Source organism: Lissotriton helveticus, chromosome 5_1 (genome assembly GCF_964261635.1).
Source record: "Lissotriton helveticus chromosome 5_1, aLisHel1.1, whole genome shotgun sequence".
In the NCBI taxonomy this organism is placed as follows: Eukaryota; Metazoa; Chordata; class Amphibia; order Caudata; family Salamandridae; genus Lissotriton; species Lissotriton helveticus.
This window is the reverse complement of record NC_136065.1, coordinates 103,662,189-103,682,715: the sequence shown is the minus strand read 5'-3', so window position 1 is coordinate 103,682,715 and position 20,527 is coordinate 103,662,189. Positions and strand designations below refer to the sequence as shown.

The following is a 20,527-nucleotide window of genomic DNA, read 5'->3' as shown; positions in this document are numbered from 1 at the left end:
ACTGCTGCACGCCACACACTGCTGCACGCCACACACTGCTGCATGCCACACACTACTGCACACTGCTGCATTACTCACACTGCTGCACGCTGCACACTGCTGCACACTGCTGTACGCTGCACACTTCTGCATGCCTCACACTTCTGCACGCCTCACACTGCCTCACGCCGCCGCACGCCTCACACTGCTGCACGCCTCACACCTCACACTGCTGCACGCTTCACACTGCTGCACGCCTCGCACTGCCGCACGCCTCGCACTGCCGCACGCCTCACACTTCCGCACGCCCCACACTGCTGCACCCCCCACACTGCCGCACGCCTCACACTGCCACACTGCTGCACGCCACACACTGCTGCACGCCACACACTGCTGCACGCCACACACTGCTCCACGCCACACACTGCTGCACGCCACACACTGCTGCATGTCACACACTGCTGCACCTCACACACTGCTGCACGCCACACAACACCACCACATCACTCTAGGACACCACCACATCACTCTGGGACACCACCACATCACTCTGGGACACCACCACATCACTCTGGGACACCACCACAGCATCACTCAGCACCACAACAGCATCACTCAGCACCACAATAGTACTGTCCTTGCTTGCTACCAACACGCATTGCCATAGCCAATAGGACTCGCATTAGGAAAGTGTAAGCTATTGGCTTTGTGAATAACAATGCTATTAGTTTATATATTTTTAAAGCGAACACATATTAAAAAAATTGTCATTTACAATACCAAAAGCTCACACTTTCCTAATGCGAGACCTATTGCATTACAAAGGCTTGTTTCTGTTGGACATGTGTGGTCCAGTACTACCCAAACACCCACGTATTCTAATTGGAGCCAGTCCGCCTTTCGGCCAACCACGCTTAGCATTCTGCTATTTGTAGGAGCATGTTGATGCGATATTGGAAACCAGATGATCTGGGCGCACAGGAGACAAGGGTTTGCCCGTAAATTAGTAATGGTGTGAAGATGAGGGAGAGAAGGTTTGGAGGGATATACAGAGGATAGACAGTCCACTCCGATGGGTGGGTAGCTGACACACTCTCGAAAATGAATGATTCATGCTGCATGTGCCTGCTAGCCAGCAATGCTAGTTTATTGAGGGACATACAGGCGTAAAATGTTTGGAGTGGTAACATGTTTGATTTAAAGAATGGCACAGACACGTGATGTGGGGTTTAAAGGAGGCAACATTTTATGTGCTTCCTACGATTTACATTAGTCAAATGGGGGGGGGGGGAATCAAGATTTCGAAATGTTACGAGAATTTCAAATATCAACATGTGGTGAATGATAAGCTTCCATTGAGCCTGAGTCACGCATTAAAAAGTAGGCAAATGCGTATTATAATGCAGTTTAGGGTCTTTGGAGAGGGAGAGGATTAGTTGGGTGTCGGATGTGTAGGAGATTATGTTGATTATGTGGGATCTGACAATGTCTGCAAGGGGGTGATGTAGATGTTGAAGAGGGTGGGGCTAAGGAATGACCCTTGGGATATGCCCCAGACTAAGTTCATGGGGGCAGAAGTGAAGGGAGGAAATCGGATACTCTGGATGCATAACTGTCAGGAAAGAGGTGATCGATTTGAGGGTGTTGTGCTAGATGTTTAGTTGATGAGGGTGTGGTTGAAGATGGTGTCAGATGCCACTGAGAGGTCGAGAAGGATCAGGGCTACCATTTCTCCATGGTCAAGGAGGGTTCTAATGTCTCTGGATGCGATCAGTTCAGTCTTGGTGCTATGATTGGTGCGGAATCCTGACTTTGAGTCACGAGTAGGTGGCTGTATTCGAGGTGTTCAGTGAGCTGTTGGTTGATGGCCTTCTCGAGTACTTTTGCTGGGTGGGGGCAAATGGAGATCGGTCAATAGTTCTTGGTGTCGCTGGGGTCGGCTGAGGGTTTCTTTAGGAGGGGTTTCACTTCAGCGTATTTCCAGCTTTCTGGAAAGGTTGCAATGGAGTTGGAGTTGGAGATGGGGAGCATGCTGGTGAGCTCTGTGCTGATTTGGGTTGGTTCTGAGGTTGAAGGGATGGAGGGGGCAGGGGTCGGTGGACACCCCAGAGTGGATATACAACATATTGGCTGTTGTGGGCAGGGTGGTGAGTGGAGACCAGGTGGTGATTGGTTGGTGTTTGCTGGTTGGCTGAGGTTGTCGATGTAAAGAGAGGTGGGTTGGGATCAAAGTTTTTGTAGATGGTGGCAATCCTGCCATGGAATTAGTCTGAGAGGATGTTTTAGAGTTCCTGGGAAGGGTGGATGGTGTTCTCTAATGCTACTGGATTGGAGCATTGATGCTTGGTGGATCTCAGCCCTAGGGTGTACCAGCTGGCTTGTTTGGAGGTCTCGTTGGATTTTGCTGGTAAAAGCGGGGCGAGTCTGTCAGCGCAGTTGGTGACCTAGATGGTATAGTTCTGGATAGCCTTGTTGATGTCTGCTAACATTTTGGGGTGAGTGGAGCTGAGGACCTGTGTCCACTGGGTCTAGGTTACCTTAACCCAGCTGCAGTCGGTGGAGCTGTAGTGCTTGATGCTGGTGTGCAGTGTGTTGGAGATTGTGAAGTGGATGATGGAGCAGTCTGTCCAGGTGAGTTTTGTGACGTGGGTGAATGTGATCCCGTTGCTGGAGAAGATGGCGTTCAGTGTGTATCGGCTTCGTGCTTGGATTCACTGACTAGTTGGGTGAGGCCAATGTTGTTTAGCTTCTCGAGGAGGTTGGTGTTGTTGGCGTCATCGGTGTGACAGTTGAGATCGCTGAGTACTACGTAGTGGTGGAAGTCTATGGGTAGGGGGTGATAAGGTTGGAGATGGCATTGCAGAAAGTAGGTTGGTGTCTTGGGGGTCTGTAGGCAAGAGTGCTTCTAATTGTGGTCATGACGTCGGTCTGTAGTCAAAAGCTGAGGTGCTCCATGTGAGGTGTGGGGTGGTCGGCGGTGGTGGTGCATCGAATGGCGTCCTTGAAGATGATGGCAATGTCCCTCCATTTTTGTTGGTGCGGTTCTGGTGTATTATTTTGTAGCCATCGGGGTGACAGTGGCTTCAAGGAAGAGTTGAGCCATGTTTTGGTGATGAAGCTGATGTCTGTGGGGTGAGTGATGATGGTGTCCCAGATTTCCGTGCTGTGTTTGCGGAGGGAGCGGATGTTGAGCAGGATACATCGGATTTGGACTTGGTTGTTTGTAGTGCTCTGATACAAATGTTGATTGCAACTGGACTGTCGCAGTGGCAATGTTTACCATCACTAGTGGTGGAAAATGGTGTCTCCTTCCAGCTTGTGCAGTAGTGCTACCTGTTGTATAATGATACCACCTTTTCTAAAGAAATTGTCACTTAGGTGCAGAATATCTCAACTGCTACAGTTGATTAGGCTCTTTAAGGTTCAGGACGCAAATTGCTAGGGTCAATGACACAATGTGCAAACTGCTCTCTGCTTATAACAAGATCTATTAACATGGAAGAAATTATGAATTTAGCTTAAATTTGTAGGAGTAGAAAATAAAAGCCTTACAAAATTAAACATGTCTGGACTCTTTCCTTTTAATGTGCCCCTTATGACCGGAACCACATCTGCACTCTCATCTGTGCTGAAAGTTATCTTCTGTTTTCCTTGACAGGTGCAGCTGTGCAGTCTGTGGAGGCGGTTGGACCCAGCCAGTCTATTTGTGCCATTGTTGGTGGGAAGACCATATTTTCCTGCCATCTCAACCCCCCTATTAGTGCAGAGGAACTAGAAGTCTCCTGGGCAACAGAGAATCAAACCTACCTTGTGCATTCCTATGACAAGGGGACGGAATACGATAAGCCAGATGAACAGTATAAAGGAAGGACAAAATTGATCAAAAAAGGTATTGCACACGGAGTCGTGGCCTTGTCACTCACCAATCTTACCCGCTCCGATACTGGACAATACATGTGCACCTTCAGATCCACAACTCGGGATATCGACACCTTTGCAGAATTTGAGCTACAGGTAGCAGGTCAGTGCCTATGTGGATTCATTTGTATTTTTGTAACAGTAGATAATCGAAAGTCACATATACAGAATAGTATTAATTAATAGAAAAGAGTTGTGACAATCTTCACTCTTGAACATTGGCAAGAATGTTGCCCCCCCGCTCTTGTATTATGCTTTGCCATGGTTTTGTTTCAGTTCAATGTGAAGATTCCCAGCAGCTCTCTTGATTCCACCACAACCTTCCATGGGTATTATGGTACTGAGATCTATGTTGAAGAGTGATTGTGACACCTCTTATGAACTCATTCCAAGTGGCAGAACTGCTTTGAATAATTCCTATGGACGGGCCACTTCCTGAGGTGTCATTCTTTGGCCATATGGACTGTTAATGAATGTATGTAGGTGCATCTGCATGTTTGTGGTCTTTGCATAACATAAAAATAAGCAAAAGGCACTCATTTATTTAGTATTGTCCTAGATTCAGTGTGACAGAGACTTGTGTCTGCTTTTATATTCACTTCCTGCGCATATGAAGTGATTGCTAGTGTTAGGGGCACGGTTGGACTGGGTCAAAATATAGTCCTGGTCACCAACGAAAGCAGCCCATGTTATATAAATCAGATAGTTAAAATAGTGACTCATATTTTGAATGAAGCCAATTTAGATCTTTTGTAGACACACTGTATGGGTATTTTGCATGGCGTGGAAGGCTGTTTGCATTTTTGTTTGCTGCAGGCAATGTTTGTGATAATATTAGGGAAATCAACAGTCGAAACTGCCCCTTTGGCCATAAAACGGTCCCTCCTAAAACAAAATGGCCCGACCGTAGAGATACTTCATGGACTACACTTGACAATACCCTTTGCCACCTACATATGTAGCTTTGTAGTTGCATTTTATTTTACAGAGTTTGATATAGCACGAACTGGACACGAATCGGGTATCAGAGCCCTTTACGTAGCACCAGATGCATTACATGAGGACACGTTCATTACTTTTGTTAGGCATGTGGATATTTGCTGAGCAACTGCTTTCAGGAGAGCCTTTCTAATGGACTGATTCTTTCTGTTTATTCCACCCTCATATGGAGTGACTGTGAGCTGTAGATACCTTTTGGAACGTTCCTTTGGCAGTGCCAACTTTTCTCCTAGTTCACCCACTGTCTATATTGAGTTGTTATGAGTGGTGGAAGTGCTTACCAGGTTTTTTGTCTCAGTGCATATTATTTTTGTATTAGTTTTCTAGAGCACTTCTGAAATTCGATTTGGTAAAAATGTTCTTTACATTAAACAAAGTCATATAACATATGTACCATGGAGTTTTTAGGAGTATTAGAAGAGCTTCAGCCCTATCTCACACGTCCCCTTCCCAGCCAAGGTCATAGAGAAAGCCTTCAACACCGAATTCTCCAAGTTCATCTAAATGAACCAAGTCCAGGACACCTCCCAATCTGGCTTCCGAAGCAAAAGCAGCACAGAGACTGCACTCCTCGCTGCCATAGATGACAATCACTCCCTCATCCAGCGGGGCAAGACAGCAGCCCTCATCCTACTGGACCTCTCGGCCACCTTCAACACCTTCTCCCACCGCACCCTAATCACAAGACTCCACAATGCCGGCAGCCATGACAAGGCTTTGGACTGGATCCACTCCTTCCTCACAGGCCGGACCCAGCCAGTCAGACTACTACTGTTCCTCTCAGAACTTACGGAGTTCAGCTGTGGAGTACCCCTGGGTTCCTCCCTGAACTCCACCCTCTTCATTGTCTACATGGCCCCTTCTCAGCCATCGTCATGAGCTAAGGACTCAACTTCGTCTCCTACCCTGACAACTCCCAGCTGATCCTCTCCTTCACTTATGAACCCACAACTTCCATAGTGGAATGAAGGCCGTTGCTACCTGGATGAAAGGCAGCTGCCTCAAGCTCAACTTTGACAAGACCAAAGTACTCATCCCGGGACCCACACCTTCAGCCTGGGACTCCTGGAGGCCAGCCGCTCTGGGATCTCCCCCCCCACGCCGACAGACCATGCACACAACCTCAGCATCATATTGGACTCATCACTCACTATGAAACACCAAATCAACGCAGTTTCCCCAGCATGCTTCCAATCACTCCGCCTGCTTCGAAAGACATTCAGATGGATCCCACAGATTCCAGAACTTCCATAACGCTGCAGCCAGACTGGTGTTCGACATCCCCCGCCGCAGTCACATCATGCAACACCTCCCAGTATACCATTCTATTACAGAGCCATCCAATCCCATCCTGAGTTTGAAGCGTTCGAATAGCTTTCCATGGTTGACCGTGTCGAAGGCCAAGGATAGATCTAGGAGGATTAGGAGACATGTTTTGCCTTGGTCAAGGGCTTGGAGGGCATCATCAGTTATGTGGAGCATGGTTGTTTCAGTGCTGTGTCCAGGTCTGAATCCGGATTGGAAGTCATCCAATAGGTGGAAGTTGTTGATGGGTTGACTTAGCTGCAGTTGCACACACTTGTCCAACACTTTAGCTAAGAGAGGGATGTTGAAAATAGGTCTGAAGTTGTATGGGGAGGCTGCATCCAGCGACTGCTTTTTCAAAATGGGGAGGACTTGGCCGGCATTCAGAGAGTCAGGAATCGATCCCTGCCGGAGAGAGGCGTTAATTATTGCAGTCCAGCTAGGAATAATGGATTGGGCGGCAGCAGCTAGGCAGTTGGAGGGGAGCGGGTCGTTAAAATGGTTATTCGGGTTTAAGGTCGATAGGATTTCAGAGACTTGGGGTTTTCTTTCGATGTTTTGGCCAGTTTGTTGGATTGGTGTTTGACCAGTTCGAAGAGTTTGTGGGGTCTGTTCTTGGTGTTCCCCAGTTCCAATCTGAAGAATTCTTTTTTTGAGTTGAGGATGTTCCTCTTGTATGTATTGCTGTCCTGGCGGAGAAGTTGTAGATGAGCGGCAGAGGGGTGCTCTCTCCAGATTCTTTCGGATTGCCGGAGGGATCTCCTCTCATTGTTGAGGAATCCAGTGAAGCAGGGGTTTCTATCTTTGATTTGTGTTCTTTTTAGTTTTATTGGGGCTAGGTCATCCAGAATGTTCGATATAGTTGCAGAGTAGTGATCCTTGAGGTTATTGACCGTTGAGATATGCGAGGGGGGGGGGGGCGCGGGCGGGGGAGGTCAGATTTGCACCGAGCCCCAGTTCTCTGTGGTCCTTGATGTCTCTGACCCAGCGTTTTTGAGGTGTCGATATATATCTGGTCATCACTTGAGCGGGTGTTGGTATTGAGAAGCAGAGCAGGCGATGCGGCTTGGAGAGGCTGCAGGGGACATCAGTGACTTAGCTTCTGCTGCAGAAGGTGTGGTGCTGGGGTGGCTACAGCGGGCTTCAGTGTCTTAGTTAAGTCCTGGCTGACAAAGGATGACAAGGGAAGCCGTGTTGCAGCTGCTGGTCCGTGTTTCTAGTCACCTCCATTTAGGACCTTTGAAGTTTTTGGCCCGGTACATGCTGCATGTCCAGAGCATATAAGAGACCTAGCAGCCTTCCACGGACCCTAGCAGCAGCCTGGGTGCCCGTACCCAACCGGCTTTCTTTCCCCATCAATGTGCTGCTCAGCTCTGTGACTCGGCTGGTGGTATGTTTTGATAGCACTGGGGTGGGGGCAGACCTAGGAGAGGCATATGAGTGTGTGCTCACTGAATCAAGATGGTTTGGCTGGTGGACTGAGTGAGGCTTGTGGCTCTGCTAGTAGCCGACCGAAAACGAACTGTTCACCATCACTTACGGTGCCTTTGTGCGCTCTGTCACAACCTGGCTGCTGATTTCCTGGCATCTTCTTGATTCTGCCTTGACATCCTGTAGGTCGCACAAAGGCTGTAGATTCAAACTCTGGGGACCCGGTTCACATCCATCATTTCCACAGTGCACTTGGAGTACAAAGAAAGATGGGGTGTCCCGTTCTGTCGCAAGCTAATAAAACCTGCTGCTCAATACGAGTTTTCTGTGTATCTCTGAGTATTCTGGGTTCAATACTAGATTGAGTAACGCTATCCCGTCACATAGACCTTTCAGAGTCTCCTCACTGTAAACAATAAACAATAAACAATCTGCAGATGCTACGTGTACACACGCTCATTGGGTGACAAATGCTACAATTACAATTTGAAATTAACACAACTAATTTCTGATAAAATATCTGTATTTATTCTCATTTTATACAGGGAATGACATGTCATATTCTTAATGGTTAAAAACATACATATAAATAAATAATCAGTCAACATAAAATTATACACATTCCTTATACTTAAAAAACATTTTATACATCATTATAGAAATGCAATAGGTTTCACAAATTTAAAATCATAACAAAAGAATCACTATTCGAGTCGACGCAGCGTTTCGGTTTTCCTTATGTGGCACCTTCTTCAGGACCGATTCTTAAGCACTAGTTTTTATGTTGTAATACACCTTGTTAATTCTAGGTGTTTTTGGAGCCACAGTCTATTACGAGCTGTCAGCAGTTACTGTTTCTATCTTCAGTTCTCCTTCTTCTTTAGTAGGAGATCCCGCTTTCGACACTGTACGAGGAAGCCACCGTTAAGTTTCAGAGAGTAAAGGGTCCTTTTCCTAATATTCTGTGGTCAGGTCCGCAGTCGTGATTGTGCTTTTGTTCACGTTGGACTTCAGCAAACTTGGGGATTATATACCATGCCTTGTTCCTCTCGATCCACAGCACCCTTTTCGATTTCTTACGGTCTCCCTGCTCCTCGTCACAGCGTCGCCGGGTCAGCATGCAGCTTCGGTTTAATTCGAATCTTGGTGCTACAGACAGCCAGACATCACACTAAGCTCTTCCTTTTTAAGGACGCCACAGCAGATAAGCCCTCTTGGCATATCTGGCTCACTGCAGTTGGATGGAGTTGGAAACTGTTGTACTTTGTATAGGAAGACACTGGTAGCCAGGTTGTAAGTTTCTTGTTGTCTTCTTTATTAATCCATGTCTATAACATCAAACAGGGATCATCCAAGTACAGCTCTTAATCCAGCTCTAGTAACTCCTATGCCAGCCCCACCAGGAGCAGCCTGCCTAGCTGCTCAGCCCATCTCCAACTGTCACCCACTCATCCACACAGTCACCCAGGCATTCCATTCATCACAGGCCACCAACATTCCGTCACCATCTCTCACTCTGGTTGAGCAGCTAGGAAGACCTAGGCTGATTCACATAAGAATGTAAATCTTAGCATACAACATTATCCCTTTCCTTTAAAAATGAAAACAAACTTACAATCTTTAAAGAAAAGAACTATACACAAAAAGAGATAATGTTCATAACTAAGGGATGAAAATGAATTTAAAACATCACCAAAGAGAGAACAAAGCAAACAAGAAAAGATGGGCATAATACGACATATTAAAAAAACATGCATAAAAATCCACCATCCTCCCTCATGAAAACTGTTAAGATACATTAGATATGAGGCAAGGTCACGATTTTCCCGGACTACACGCAGGAAGTGCAGCGGAGCAGAGCTTCTTTCTTGTCAGTGAAGAAGGAGCTGAGAGAGGAGGGGATTCAATACTCCTTGCTTTTTCCTGCTAAGCTGCGGGTGATCGTTGATGATAGGACTCACTTTTTTCAAACGCCCGACCAGGCATGGTCCTGGCTGGAACTGTATCGTGCAGGGACGGATCGGACACACGGAACCAACAGGGACCGGCAACAACCAGTTAAGATCAGGAAGTCCCAGCGCATCCGCTCCCGGAATAAGCGCCAACGGGCTGAGCGAGAAGCACAAATGCTGGCTGACAGGAAGAGTGCGTTGGCGGCCACGGCGACCATCACGGGTTCGCAGCAGGAGGTCACATCTAGAGGCTCGGCGTCGGAAGAGGAGGGAGAGAAGACTGGGGAAGAGGACTCGGATGTGGGGGGAGCGCGGGGGCCGGTGGTCACCCCACAGACATCAGATGGCATGTTCAACGAGTGAGGGGCGTGGCTCTGGAACAACACCGGGATGCCTGACGGTATGGACACTCCAAACTTCTATTGGACTGCCAGGTATGGGGCTGCATAAGCAGTATGGGACTATGGGCGCGGGGTGATGGCTCTGCTGTCCGGGATCGGGGCTCCATAGCCCTTTTCAGACCCTTAAGGTCTTCTGTGGTGACGACCACAGATTAGAGTGATGTGTGGGGTGTTTAAGGTTTGGAACGGGGCTGAAGCTGGGTTAGTAGGTCCTGTCCTGGGGAGGGGGTTATTGGGGGTTTGGGGGATTGTTTTGCAGGGGCTGTACAATTGCTGCAATGCGGGAGTCATTTCTGGGCTAGCGCCACTGGGAGGCACGATGCTTTATGGGGACGTTACCTAATTTGAAATATGTCACATGGAATGTCCGTGGTATTCGAACGATGGTGAAACGTCACAAAGTACATGCTTACTTGGTGAGACGGGGAGTTCAGATTGCAATGCTGCAGGAGACTCACCTGACGCAGAAGGAGTGCGGGGCTTTACAGAAGAGGTGGCGGGGTCAGGTGTTTGGCACGACATACTCGGCATACGCCAGAGGGGTGCTGATATGGATACGGGCGGGCACGCCATTTCAAGTTACAAGTCAGAGAATAGATCCAGAGGGTCGATATGTGGTAGTTGAGGGACGGCTGTATGGTAGGGAGGTGGTGCTGTGCAACATTTATGCCCCCAACTCTGATCAAGCTCGTTTCTTTGAGGATTTATCGCGATCACTGGCGTATTATTTGGCAGGCCCTGTCTTACTGGCGGGGGATTTTAACTCCATCACTGATGTGTTGTTAGATCGATCACACCCACCCCTAGTAGACTCCCCAGTGCGCCGCTTAGCGACACACAGGCGGGAATGGCAGGAACGGTGGGGCTTGGTGGATGTGTGGAGGGCGCAGCACCCCGAGACCAGGGATTATTCTTACTTCTCCGCGCTGCACGACCTACATGTTAGGCTGGATTCGGTGCTGTGCAGCGGCTCATTGGCGAATGTGGTGACTCACTCAGAGTATCTGTCCCGGACCATTTCCGACCATAATCCCCTGTTGCTTTCCATGCGGTGGCAGCTGGTGAGATCGGCTGTTCCGTCGTGGCGGCTTCGTCCAGATATGCTGGAAGATCCGGCGTTCTGCGACACGGTCTGCCAAGGCATAGATAATTATTTTGCAGATAATGCAGGCTCAGCAGAGACTAGGTCGATTGAATGGGATGCGATGAAAGTGGTGGTGAGAGGGGTGTGTATGGGAAGGTTTCTGACTGAGAGAGGGACGGTGTTGAATGACCTTACGAAAGCGGAGGTGGCATTGAGAGAGCTGGAACAGCGCAGACCCGAGCGGCCGGAGTTGCAGGAACGACTGCTGCAAGCTAAAGAGGTGGTGGCGACTGAGACGGAAAGACTGCGGTGTTATGACTATAAGTTGTATGCTGTCAGGGTGCATGAGGAGCGGGATAAAGTGGGCACACTCCTTGCCAAGCTGGCTGTCCCGGAACCCAGAGGGTGCCCGATCATGAGCATAAGACGCGAGGATGGGGACGTGATCTATTCGCAATCGGCGGTCTTGGAACGCTTCCAGTCCTACTATATGGGACTGTACGCGAGCCATCTCGAGGCAGAGGCTTCGGAAATAGGTGACTACCTAGAACGGATCCCCTTACCATTAATGGATGAAGAGGACGCACTGGACCTGGGGGGCCCCATCACCCTAGCGGAGATACGAGGGGCGATTAAACATATGGCACGGAACAAAACGCCAGGGGTAGATGGGTTGCCGATTGAGTTCTACGCTAAATTCGTGGATGTCTTGGCGCCCAAGCTGCTGATAGTGTACGCGGAGGCGAAACAGATGGGGCGGTTACCTGAATCTATGAGGGAGGCGCTGGTGGTGCCGCTGCTGAAACCGGGTCGGGACGCGTTAGACGTATCCTCTTACCGGCCATTGTCCATGTTGACGGTGGATTATAAGATTTTAAGTCGTATCCTGGCTACCAGGCTCCTACCGCAGATGGCCACCTTAGTACATAGGGATCAAGCGGGATTCATCCCGAACAGGATGAATATCCGTCGATTGGTCAGGGTCATTGACGATGCTGCTACGGCGGAGCAGGACCCGGTGGTGTTAGCGGTTGATATCGAAAAGGCGTTCGATAGCTTAGAATGGGATTATCTGGATGGAGTGCTGCTGAAGTTTGGAGTTGGGGAAGGGTTTCGGTGTTGGACGAGAGTGCTATATTCCTCAGCTAAGGCGCGGGTGCGGCTGGGGCCCTTGGTCTCTCCGGCTTACCCGGTTTGTAGGGGCACGAGGCAGGGCTGCTCGCTGTCTCCTCTGCTCTTTGCCTTGGCAATGGAGCCGCTGGCGGCGCAGGCAAGATCGGGCACCATATATGACGGGATAGCGCAGGGACCTGAATCGCACTACATATCACTATATGCCGATGATCTATTACTGTACCTGGCGGATCCTGGGAGGGCACTGGAAGGCGCGGTGGACATGCTGGGTGGGTTCGGGAGACTATCGGGACTCAGGGTGAATTGGACCAAGACCTGCGTATTTCCTTTGCGGAAGACTACGCTCCGCCCACAGCTCACGAGACCGGTGGTGTGGGAACCCTCCTGTTTTGTTTATCTAGGGGTGCGCATCTACCACGACGCAGCGGTCCTTCTAGAGGGGAATGTGGGGCGCTGTATTCGTGCGCTGAGGAGCTGTATGGATTTCTGGGCCACTCTTCCACTATCTGTGCTGGGTAGGGTAGCACTGTTGAAGATGGTGGCACTACCGCGGCTACTCTATTATTTCCGAACGTTGCCGGTATGGGTCCCGCAGAGAATCTTTAGGGAGTTGAAGACATTGGTGACCGGCTTCCTCTGGGGCCATGGGCGGCGAAGGGTGGCATTGACTACCTTGACACGGCCCAAGTGCGAGGGGGGGATGGCCGTCCCTGATTTTGAGTTATATTATCTAGCAGCGCAACTCCAGGTTCTGACGCAGAACGTAGCCAGAGAATGCAGGGGCCCGGACGGCGTCCGAGGGATTGGCATCCAGAGACATGTCTTGTCATCTATCGTGATGCAACAGAAACTGGAGGGGAGAGATCTTACGATCGAGGAACGGACGCTTCAATTGTGTTGGAATAGGAACCTGAAAAGAGCGAAGAAGCACCGACCGTATGCACCGGAGATACCGCTAGGTATGCTAACTGCATTACCACACGGGGGCGATTGGTCCCAACTATTGGCGTGGGAAGACCTGGGTTTGCAGATGGTGGGAGACCTTTATATGGACGGAACGCTAGTCCCGTATGGGACGTTACAGGAACAATTCGGCCTCCCGGGTGGAACCTTCTTGCTGCATGCAGCGGTGGTGGCAGCGATGCAGCGGCATTGGGGGGGAGGGCTGGCGGAGCCGGAGGTGACAGTAGCGTGCCAATATGTGGTGATGGCCGCGGGCACCGTCAAGGCAGTGACTTGCCTCCATGCCAGAATGCTGACTGAGGGATTAGCACCTTTAGTGGCGTTGAAGTTGAGATGGGCGGTCAGCATAGGCAAGCAGATCCCGGACACCGTCTGGGGCCAAGTGTTGCATAGGGCCTGGAAAGGGACGAGGAATGCGCGGTTTCAGCAAGTGCATTTTTTCATTGTCCATAGGGCGTATTTGACCCCGGAGAGGTTGAGACGACACTTCCAGGTGCTTGACGCCATGTGCCCAAGATGTTTGGAACCGGGGGTCGATCTGGACCACATGTTGTGGGGATGCCCGAAGTTAGGGGAATACTGGCCGGAAGTGGGAGAACTCCTGAACGCTATCACGGACAGGGAGGTAGATTTTGATATGGCTGCATGTCTGCTCCTCTGGTTCCCGCATACCAGGAAGACTAAGGTGACGAGCAAATTCATAGACTTGGGTATAATACTGGCACAGCGTGAAATCACTTGGCATTGGAAGTCTAGGGAGGGCCCGTCGGTGCGGAGATGGAGGAATGAGCTGTTGAAGTGGTCGGGCTGTGAGAGTGTGCTTAGGCTGCGTCAAGCGACTAGAACTGGTAACGAAAAAAGTTTGGAACTGGCGCGGTCCTGGGAGTTGGTAGTACAGGCATTACGGGACTACATCGCAGACGGTGCAGACGATGATCAGATATAGGAAGGGATGCCATGGAGATCACACGTTAGGCAGGCTATCCTGGTAGAGGACATACTTCAGAGCAGGGACTGATTATTGAACCCGCATTAGCAGCAGTTGGGGGGGATGGAGGGGGGGTTAGGGAGTTCGTGGAATGGGTGGTTTGACACCGCGGGGAAGCTTACCGACCCCGGAAGGCCCAATAAGGTCGTAGAGTAGATTTGCTAGGATCGACAGTGGATGTAACTCGGGGCATGGCGGTGTGGGGGGGGGGATGGATGTTATGGGGTAAAAGCGGATACTATACGTTATAACTGACCTATGGCCTAGACAAGGCACGCACTGAGGCGCCTCCGGAATACTGGTTCATTGAATTGCCGCCCAGCCTCCGGGATGTGGGCTAAATGGCTGTGTATTGTATTTTCATCATATTCACTGTGGGGAGCCTTCAGTGTACAGGTTGGGCTATTGACTGGTTTTATTTCGAATTCTGCAATAAAAATATATTTACAAAAAAAAGATACATTAGATATGAACCATCAAACAATATCAAAATTGGGAAGGAAAAACAGCAATATTACATTTCAAATCAGAAATAACCCCGTCCTTCCTCAATAAAACAAAAGAACAATTTAGTAGTGAACGGTGCACACACCCCACGACAAACACCCGAGACCAGAAACCAACATAAGGGGTGAACAAACACTACCAATACACGTGTACCACAATATGGACAACATAGAGAGTACACACACAGCGAGGCGCAGGGCGACTTACACCGGACAACACCTGAAGCGCAGGACGACTTACACAGGACAACACGTGAGGCGCAGGGCGACTTACAAACAACAAACATATAAGACGTGCAGCGCAAGGCGACTTACAACACAACACAGGAACATGGGAACCACCCACCATAACATGTGATGTCCACCCACCAGGAGACTATGACGTCCCAAGCTATAAATAGTGTAAAATCTGTGACATCACAACATATGAAACAGTAGTATAATAATAATACCAACACCAAACCAGCACAGTAGAGCTGGTAAAAAAAACAGGACACTACTATCAACTTAACTCTTGGTATTACTAATACACTTCCATCTACTAAACATAAGACTGTGCCCAACACCGGTAAGCGACCTCTCACCCGAATACTTCACTCTGCAAAATAACATCACCTTTTTCTTTTTAATATAAACTAATTAACAAAACTCAAAAGATTGCAATAAATGAACCAATACCGGGCACTCTCCGTGTTACATATTTGCAGTACATACATGAAAAATTAGACTGAAATGACGAGATAAAAGAACTCTCACACAAATACCAGGAAGGTAACAAAACGACACCTGCTCAGAGTGAACTGCAGTCCCATAGAATCCCACGACGTGAGGAATTGACTCTTGCTCACAAAACCAGCAGTACTGAAGGGTCCCGTAACGTGATGATGCATGAACATGCTCCAATCTTCCCAAACACACTGAGAAATTACTTGTGACAGGCATTCAATATTCGGAGCTTGCAAGATGAGAGACAGCAAATAAACCCACGCTCTTGTGCATGACTTGCGCATCAATATTCCACAGCTGACACCTCGCCTCGCAGACCATCTTGAAGAAATTACTTCCCTGGCAAGATGTACCACTTAAATGAACTTTCCACCGCAATGTTGTCTTCATACTTCCCAAAAGATGGCGGCACGTAGTTACGGCCGTGCCGGGTGGCTCCTGGCGCGTTGGTGCACAAAACAACAATAAGCAGCGCCGAGAGCTCCGTAGTAGCTATGACGCATCCAGAAGACAGCAGATACAACATTGGAAATGCGGACAATACGCATTGATTCCAGGTTGCCATGGGAATTCCACGCGACACCCTCCGTTGTGTGTAAGCTTGCACGTGCAGTAGATGGCTCGTGCCTCCATCACATTTTAAATAGAACATGGCGGTTAAACGGCAAATGCGCAGCTCAAATGAAGACATGACCAAAACGAATTAAATATTAACACAAAGCCGGATGGGGTCCATAATTGAGCATCGGTGAGTGCAATGTGTCACCACACATTACAACACATGTGGACAGCAGGTTACAGATGACAGGAACCCCCTTTGCTTGCTACAGGATTAAAATAAATACATCTTTCAGAAATGTCACGTGTAAATGTGAACCCCCACGTGTGCTGGAATTCACAACAGCTGCGAAATAAACCAATTCTGAAAGTGAACAACCAATAGGCTCTCCTCATTTGAAATACATTACATCTTCTCCAATTGAGCAGAAACTGCAGCATATTGTAGATACTGCCAGAAGCAAAACAAACACAATACTTGAACACCTCCAAACACTTGAAGAGAAAATCCTTAGTAGTGCTTCCCACATGTCACCTTGACACCAATCTTGTAAGAACCAATAGTTACATTGTTTACTTAGTAGTCTCTGGGTTACTGTTCAGTCCTTAAGTACGCTTTGGTTCAGGTCCTCGTCGCCAAAAATATGTTGTACTTTGTATAGGAAGACACTGGTAGCCAGGTTGTAAGTATCTTGTAGTCTTCTTTATTAATCCATGTCTATAACATCAAACAGGGATCATCCAAGTACAGCTCTTAATCCAGCTCTAGTAACTCCTATGCCAGCGCCACCAGGAGCAGCCTGCCTAGCTGCTCAGCCCATCTCCAACTGTCACCCACTCATCCACACAGTCACCCAGGCATTCCATTCATCACAGGCACACCAACATTCCGTCACCATCTCTCACTCTGTCTGAGCAGCTAGGAAGACCTAGGCTGATTCACATAAGAATGTAAATCTTAGGATACAACAGAAACCTTGCACTGGGAGCACTCAGTGACCTGGCCATTTTCAACCCTTTGAAATATTGATCACTATCAGTCATGTGCCCCTTCCATTTGTCTGCTTTATATGTCTGGTCTCCCGGCCTGTTCAGGTCTAAAAAATAAGTCATGGTGGCTTCAAAACCCTGTTCTGTGAGTTTAGTCTGTGTACGTACATCTAAAACAATGACATATTGAGAAAACAATGCTTTGAAGGATGTCAACTCAACTTTCTGAGGCTCAATGCTGTAGACAAAGAAATGGTTCCAATGGAGGTAACGCCTGAAATTATATCTACTCAAAGAGTTACCGGATGGCGAGGGCGCATGCATGCACTCTAAGTGCTTTGAGATGGTGGAAAAAGAACATCCCATAGAAGACTTGACTGTCGTGGATTTAGTTATTGACCACAAGCAGCATCATCACATATCAATTGCATCCTCTGCAGGGTAGGCATTCCTTCTTGCCTCATCAAATGCTCGCAACCTAGGAGGCAGCTCTTTGGTAGTACTCCTAATGAGAATCTCTTTACCACTTCAAGGATGTCTGCTACTCAATAATTGGAGTTAAATCTATATTCACCCGTACAGTACTCAATCATTTTATTGTTTAGAGAGAATTCTGCCCTCTATTTTAGCTCACTTGAAATAATCTGTCAACATTTCAAATCAGAATTCAAACTCTCTCCTGGCCACATTAAAGCCCTTGACCAAGGATAGAAGAATATCATTGGATAAGGAATCACTGTACACACAGGATAAAACAGATCAAGCGCATCAGTATTAAGCAACATCCACAGTGGTAGCCGATTAAGTGAGAAAAAGAGGTTCCTAGCACAGGAAGTATTGTAAACACATTCTACAACTCAAGGAATCATTGTAAACATGGCGTAAAACAGGCCAACCTAATCAGTAACGCACAAAATCTACAGTGGCAGCAGATGAAGGGGGAACAAGAGGTTACCATCACAGTAAGTATTGAAAAAACTTCTCAATTAATCAGTCAATCAGGGACTTGTAAAGTGCGGCTACTCACCTGTGAGGGTATCAATGTGCTAGGGGAGAGGGGCTGCTGGTCGGACTGGGGGAGGATCATTCAAAGAGCCAGGTCTTGAGCTCCTTCCTGAATTGGGTCAGCAACGCGGATTGCCTGAGGGGCAGTGTGTTTCAAGTCTTGGTGGCGATGTAAGAGAATGACCTTCCTCCTGTTCTGTCTTGTGGGTCCTGGGGATGGAGGCGAGGGCGATTTGGGAGGATAAGAGTTGTCTTGCGAGTATGTGGAATATGAGGGGGTGGTTCAGGTATGCTGGTCCTAAGTCATGTAGAGCTTTGTTGGCGTAAGTGAGGAGTTTGAAAGTGACTCTCTTGTTGACTGGGAGCACTGACACCACCATGCTCCACATCATTGATGATGCCCTCCAAGCCCTTGACCAAGGCAAAACATGTCTCCTAATCCTCCTAGATCTATCCTCTGCCTTCGACACAGTCCCCCATGGATAGCTACTCGAACACCTCAAACTCAGGATGGGATTGGATGGCTCTGTCCTAGAATGGTATAGATCCTTCCTCCAAAACCGATCACAGAGTTTCCTAATTAACGGCAACCTGTCTACTCCCTCTCCAGTCACGATTGGAGTTCCTCAAGGATCAACGCTGTCCCCCACCCTCTTCAACCTTCACCTAGAACTGCTTGTCGAAGTCCTACGCACTGCAAATATCTCCTACCATATGTACGCTGACGACACTCAGATCTACATCAAAATCTCATCTCTCAAGGAGATTCTCTCCCTGAGTGAGGCCCTGGCGCTGACCGTCCAATGGCTTGCCTCCAATCAACTCAAACTCAACGCAAAGAAAACAGAATTTCTCCTAATTTCCCCTCCTAAAATCAACCCTGAGATTAAGATATGGATTAAGGCCATCACAGCCTTAAATTGCCCGCCGACCATCGTGGACTCAACCAAATCACTGGGAATAGCCCTTGACTGCAACTTGAACATGCGGGACCACATCAGCTCGATGGCCAAATCAGCCAGATTCCACCTGAGCTACCTATGAAAACTGAAACCCTTCCTTGACGCTCTCGACCTAAAAATGACAGTCCATGCACTAGTCCTCTCTAGACTGGAATATGGCTGTTCTACCCTGTTGGGTAGAACAGCCCACCTTTGAAAGCCTGCCTCAACGCGGCCGCCAGACTACTTACCGGCACAATGAAATTCGATCACATTTCTCCACACCTGAAAGCGCTGAACTGGCTTCCTCTCAAGGCCAGAATACAGCTTAAGCTGGCATGCATCACACACAAGGCTTTATACTCAAACTCACCTGCATATCTTGCACAGAAACGTGTGGTATCTGGAGGAATCAGAAACTCCTGGTTCGCCAGAGACCTCTTGCTCCAGCCTGCACGTTTTCGGGGAAAAAAAACCCGTACAATCGGGCTTTCGCTGGGGCCGCGCCAAGAATATGGAACTCTCTCCCACCCACCATCAGAAGAATCCCCTCTCTGGCATGCTACAAAAAGGAGGCCAAAACCTTCCTTATGGGTAAATTCCTTGTTTAAACTTTTACCTTCAACCACCACAGAGACCCTGATCAATTTCTGGCTATTGCCTCCCTCTGATGACCTAGTCACCCCACCATTAAACCTGGGATCTTGTCTTGAGTAACTGTAATGTAAACTGTACATATGTATCCCTATATCCCTTATGTATCCAGCATTCCGCCCCCTCCCAATCAATTGTATACTCTTATGATTCCATGCCTTTTGTGCAACTCCATGATTCTGTAAAGCGGTCGAATACCCTAACGGGTCAAGTTCGCGCTCTATAAAACACAAAAATAAATAAATAACTACTGTAAAAGGATTGGAACACATGTAGTTGTCAATGAAAACATGTAGTTGTCGAATGGAATTAGTATTGAAACTTCCTCTTCGCACCCTTCTAGTTCATCACTTGGTGTTCAATATATATATATATATATATATATATATATATATATATATATATATATATATTGCTCCTGTGTTGTACACCAAACTCCCAGCACGCACGAGCGGGTGCCTTTGAGCGGGTGGTGCCCCCGCCTCTATGACTGCTCCAAGTATTCGTAGTATCTACTACAAAAAGACCAGCACTCACGGTAGCGAGCTTCAGATTTTATTATATCTCACGGTGTTCAGACGCGTTTCGGCATTCGCCTTCGTCGGTGTTAACACCGACGAAGGCGAATGCCGAAACGCGTCTGAACACCGTGACCTATAATAAAATCTGAAGCTCGCTACCGTGAGTGCTGGTCTTTTTGTAGTAGATACTACGAATACTTGGAGCAGTCATATATATATATATATATATATATATATATATATATATATATATATTTTTATATATATATATTACTGCTCATCGCCACCTCCAGGAAATGTTTTGCAGCAAGCAGACACAGACCCAGTTTTAGTGCAAAGAATGCTTTCGCGTTTAATCGGCCATTACGCGTTTCACCACCGAGGTGGCTTGATCACATGACAACGCCAAACAGATTGTAGACCAGTTAAAAAACCGCACCATTGCACGTGACTATGCAGTGAATAATAAACA

General features: G+C 48.1%; 1 protein-coding gene across 3 annotated transcripts in view; it reads left to right on the top strand.

The window, feature by feature from the left end:
• The window catches only part of LOC144754229 (butyrophilin subfamily 3 member A3-like), a 168,605-nt gene that overhangs the window by 58,827 nt on the left and 89,251 nt on the right, over positions 1–20,527 (top strand). For all 3 annotated transcript variants that reach the window (XM_078641819.1, XM_078641818.1, XM_078641817.1), the window contains exon 3: positions 3,638–4,000. In XM_078641819.1, the coding sequence (XP_078497945.1) occupies positions 3,638–4,000 (363 nt within the window). The remainder of the gene's footprint in view (positions 1–3,637; positions 4,001–20,527) is intronic.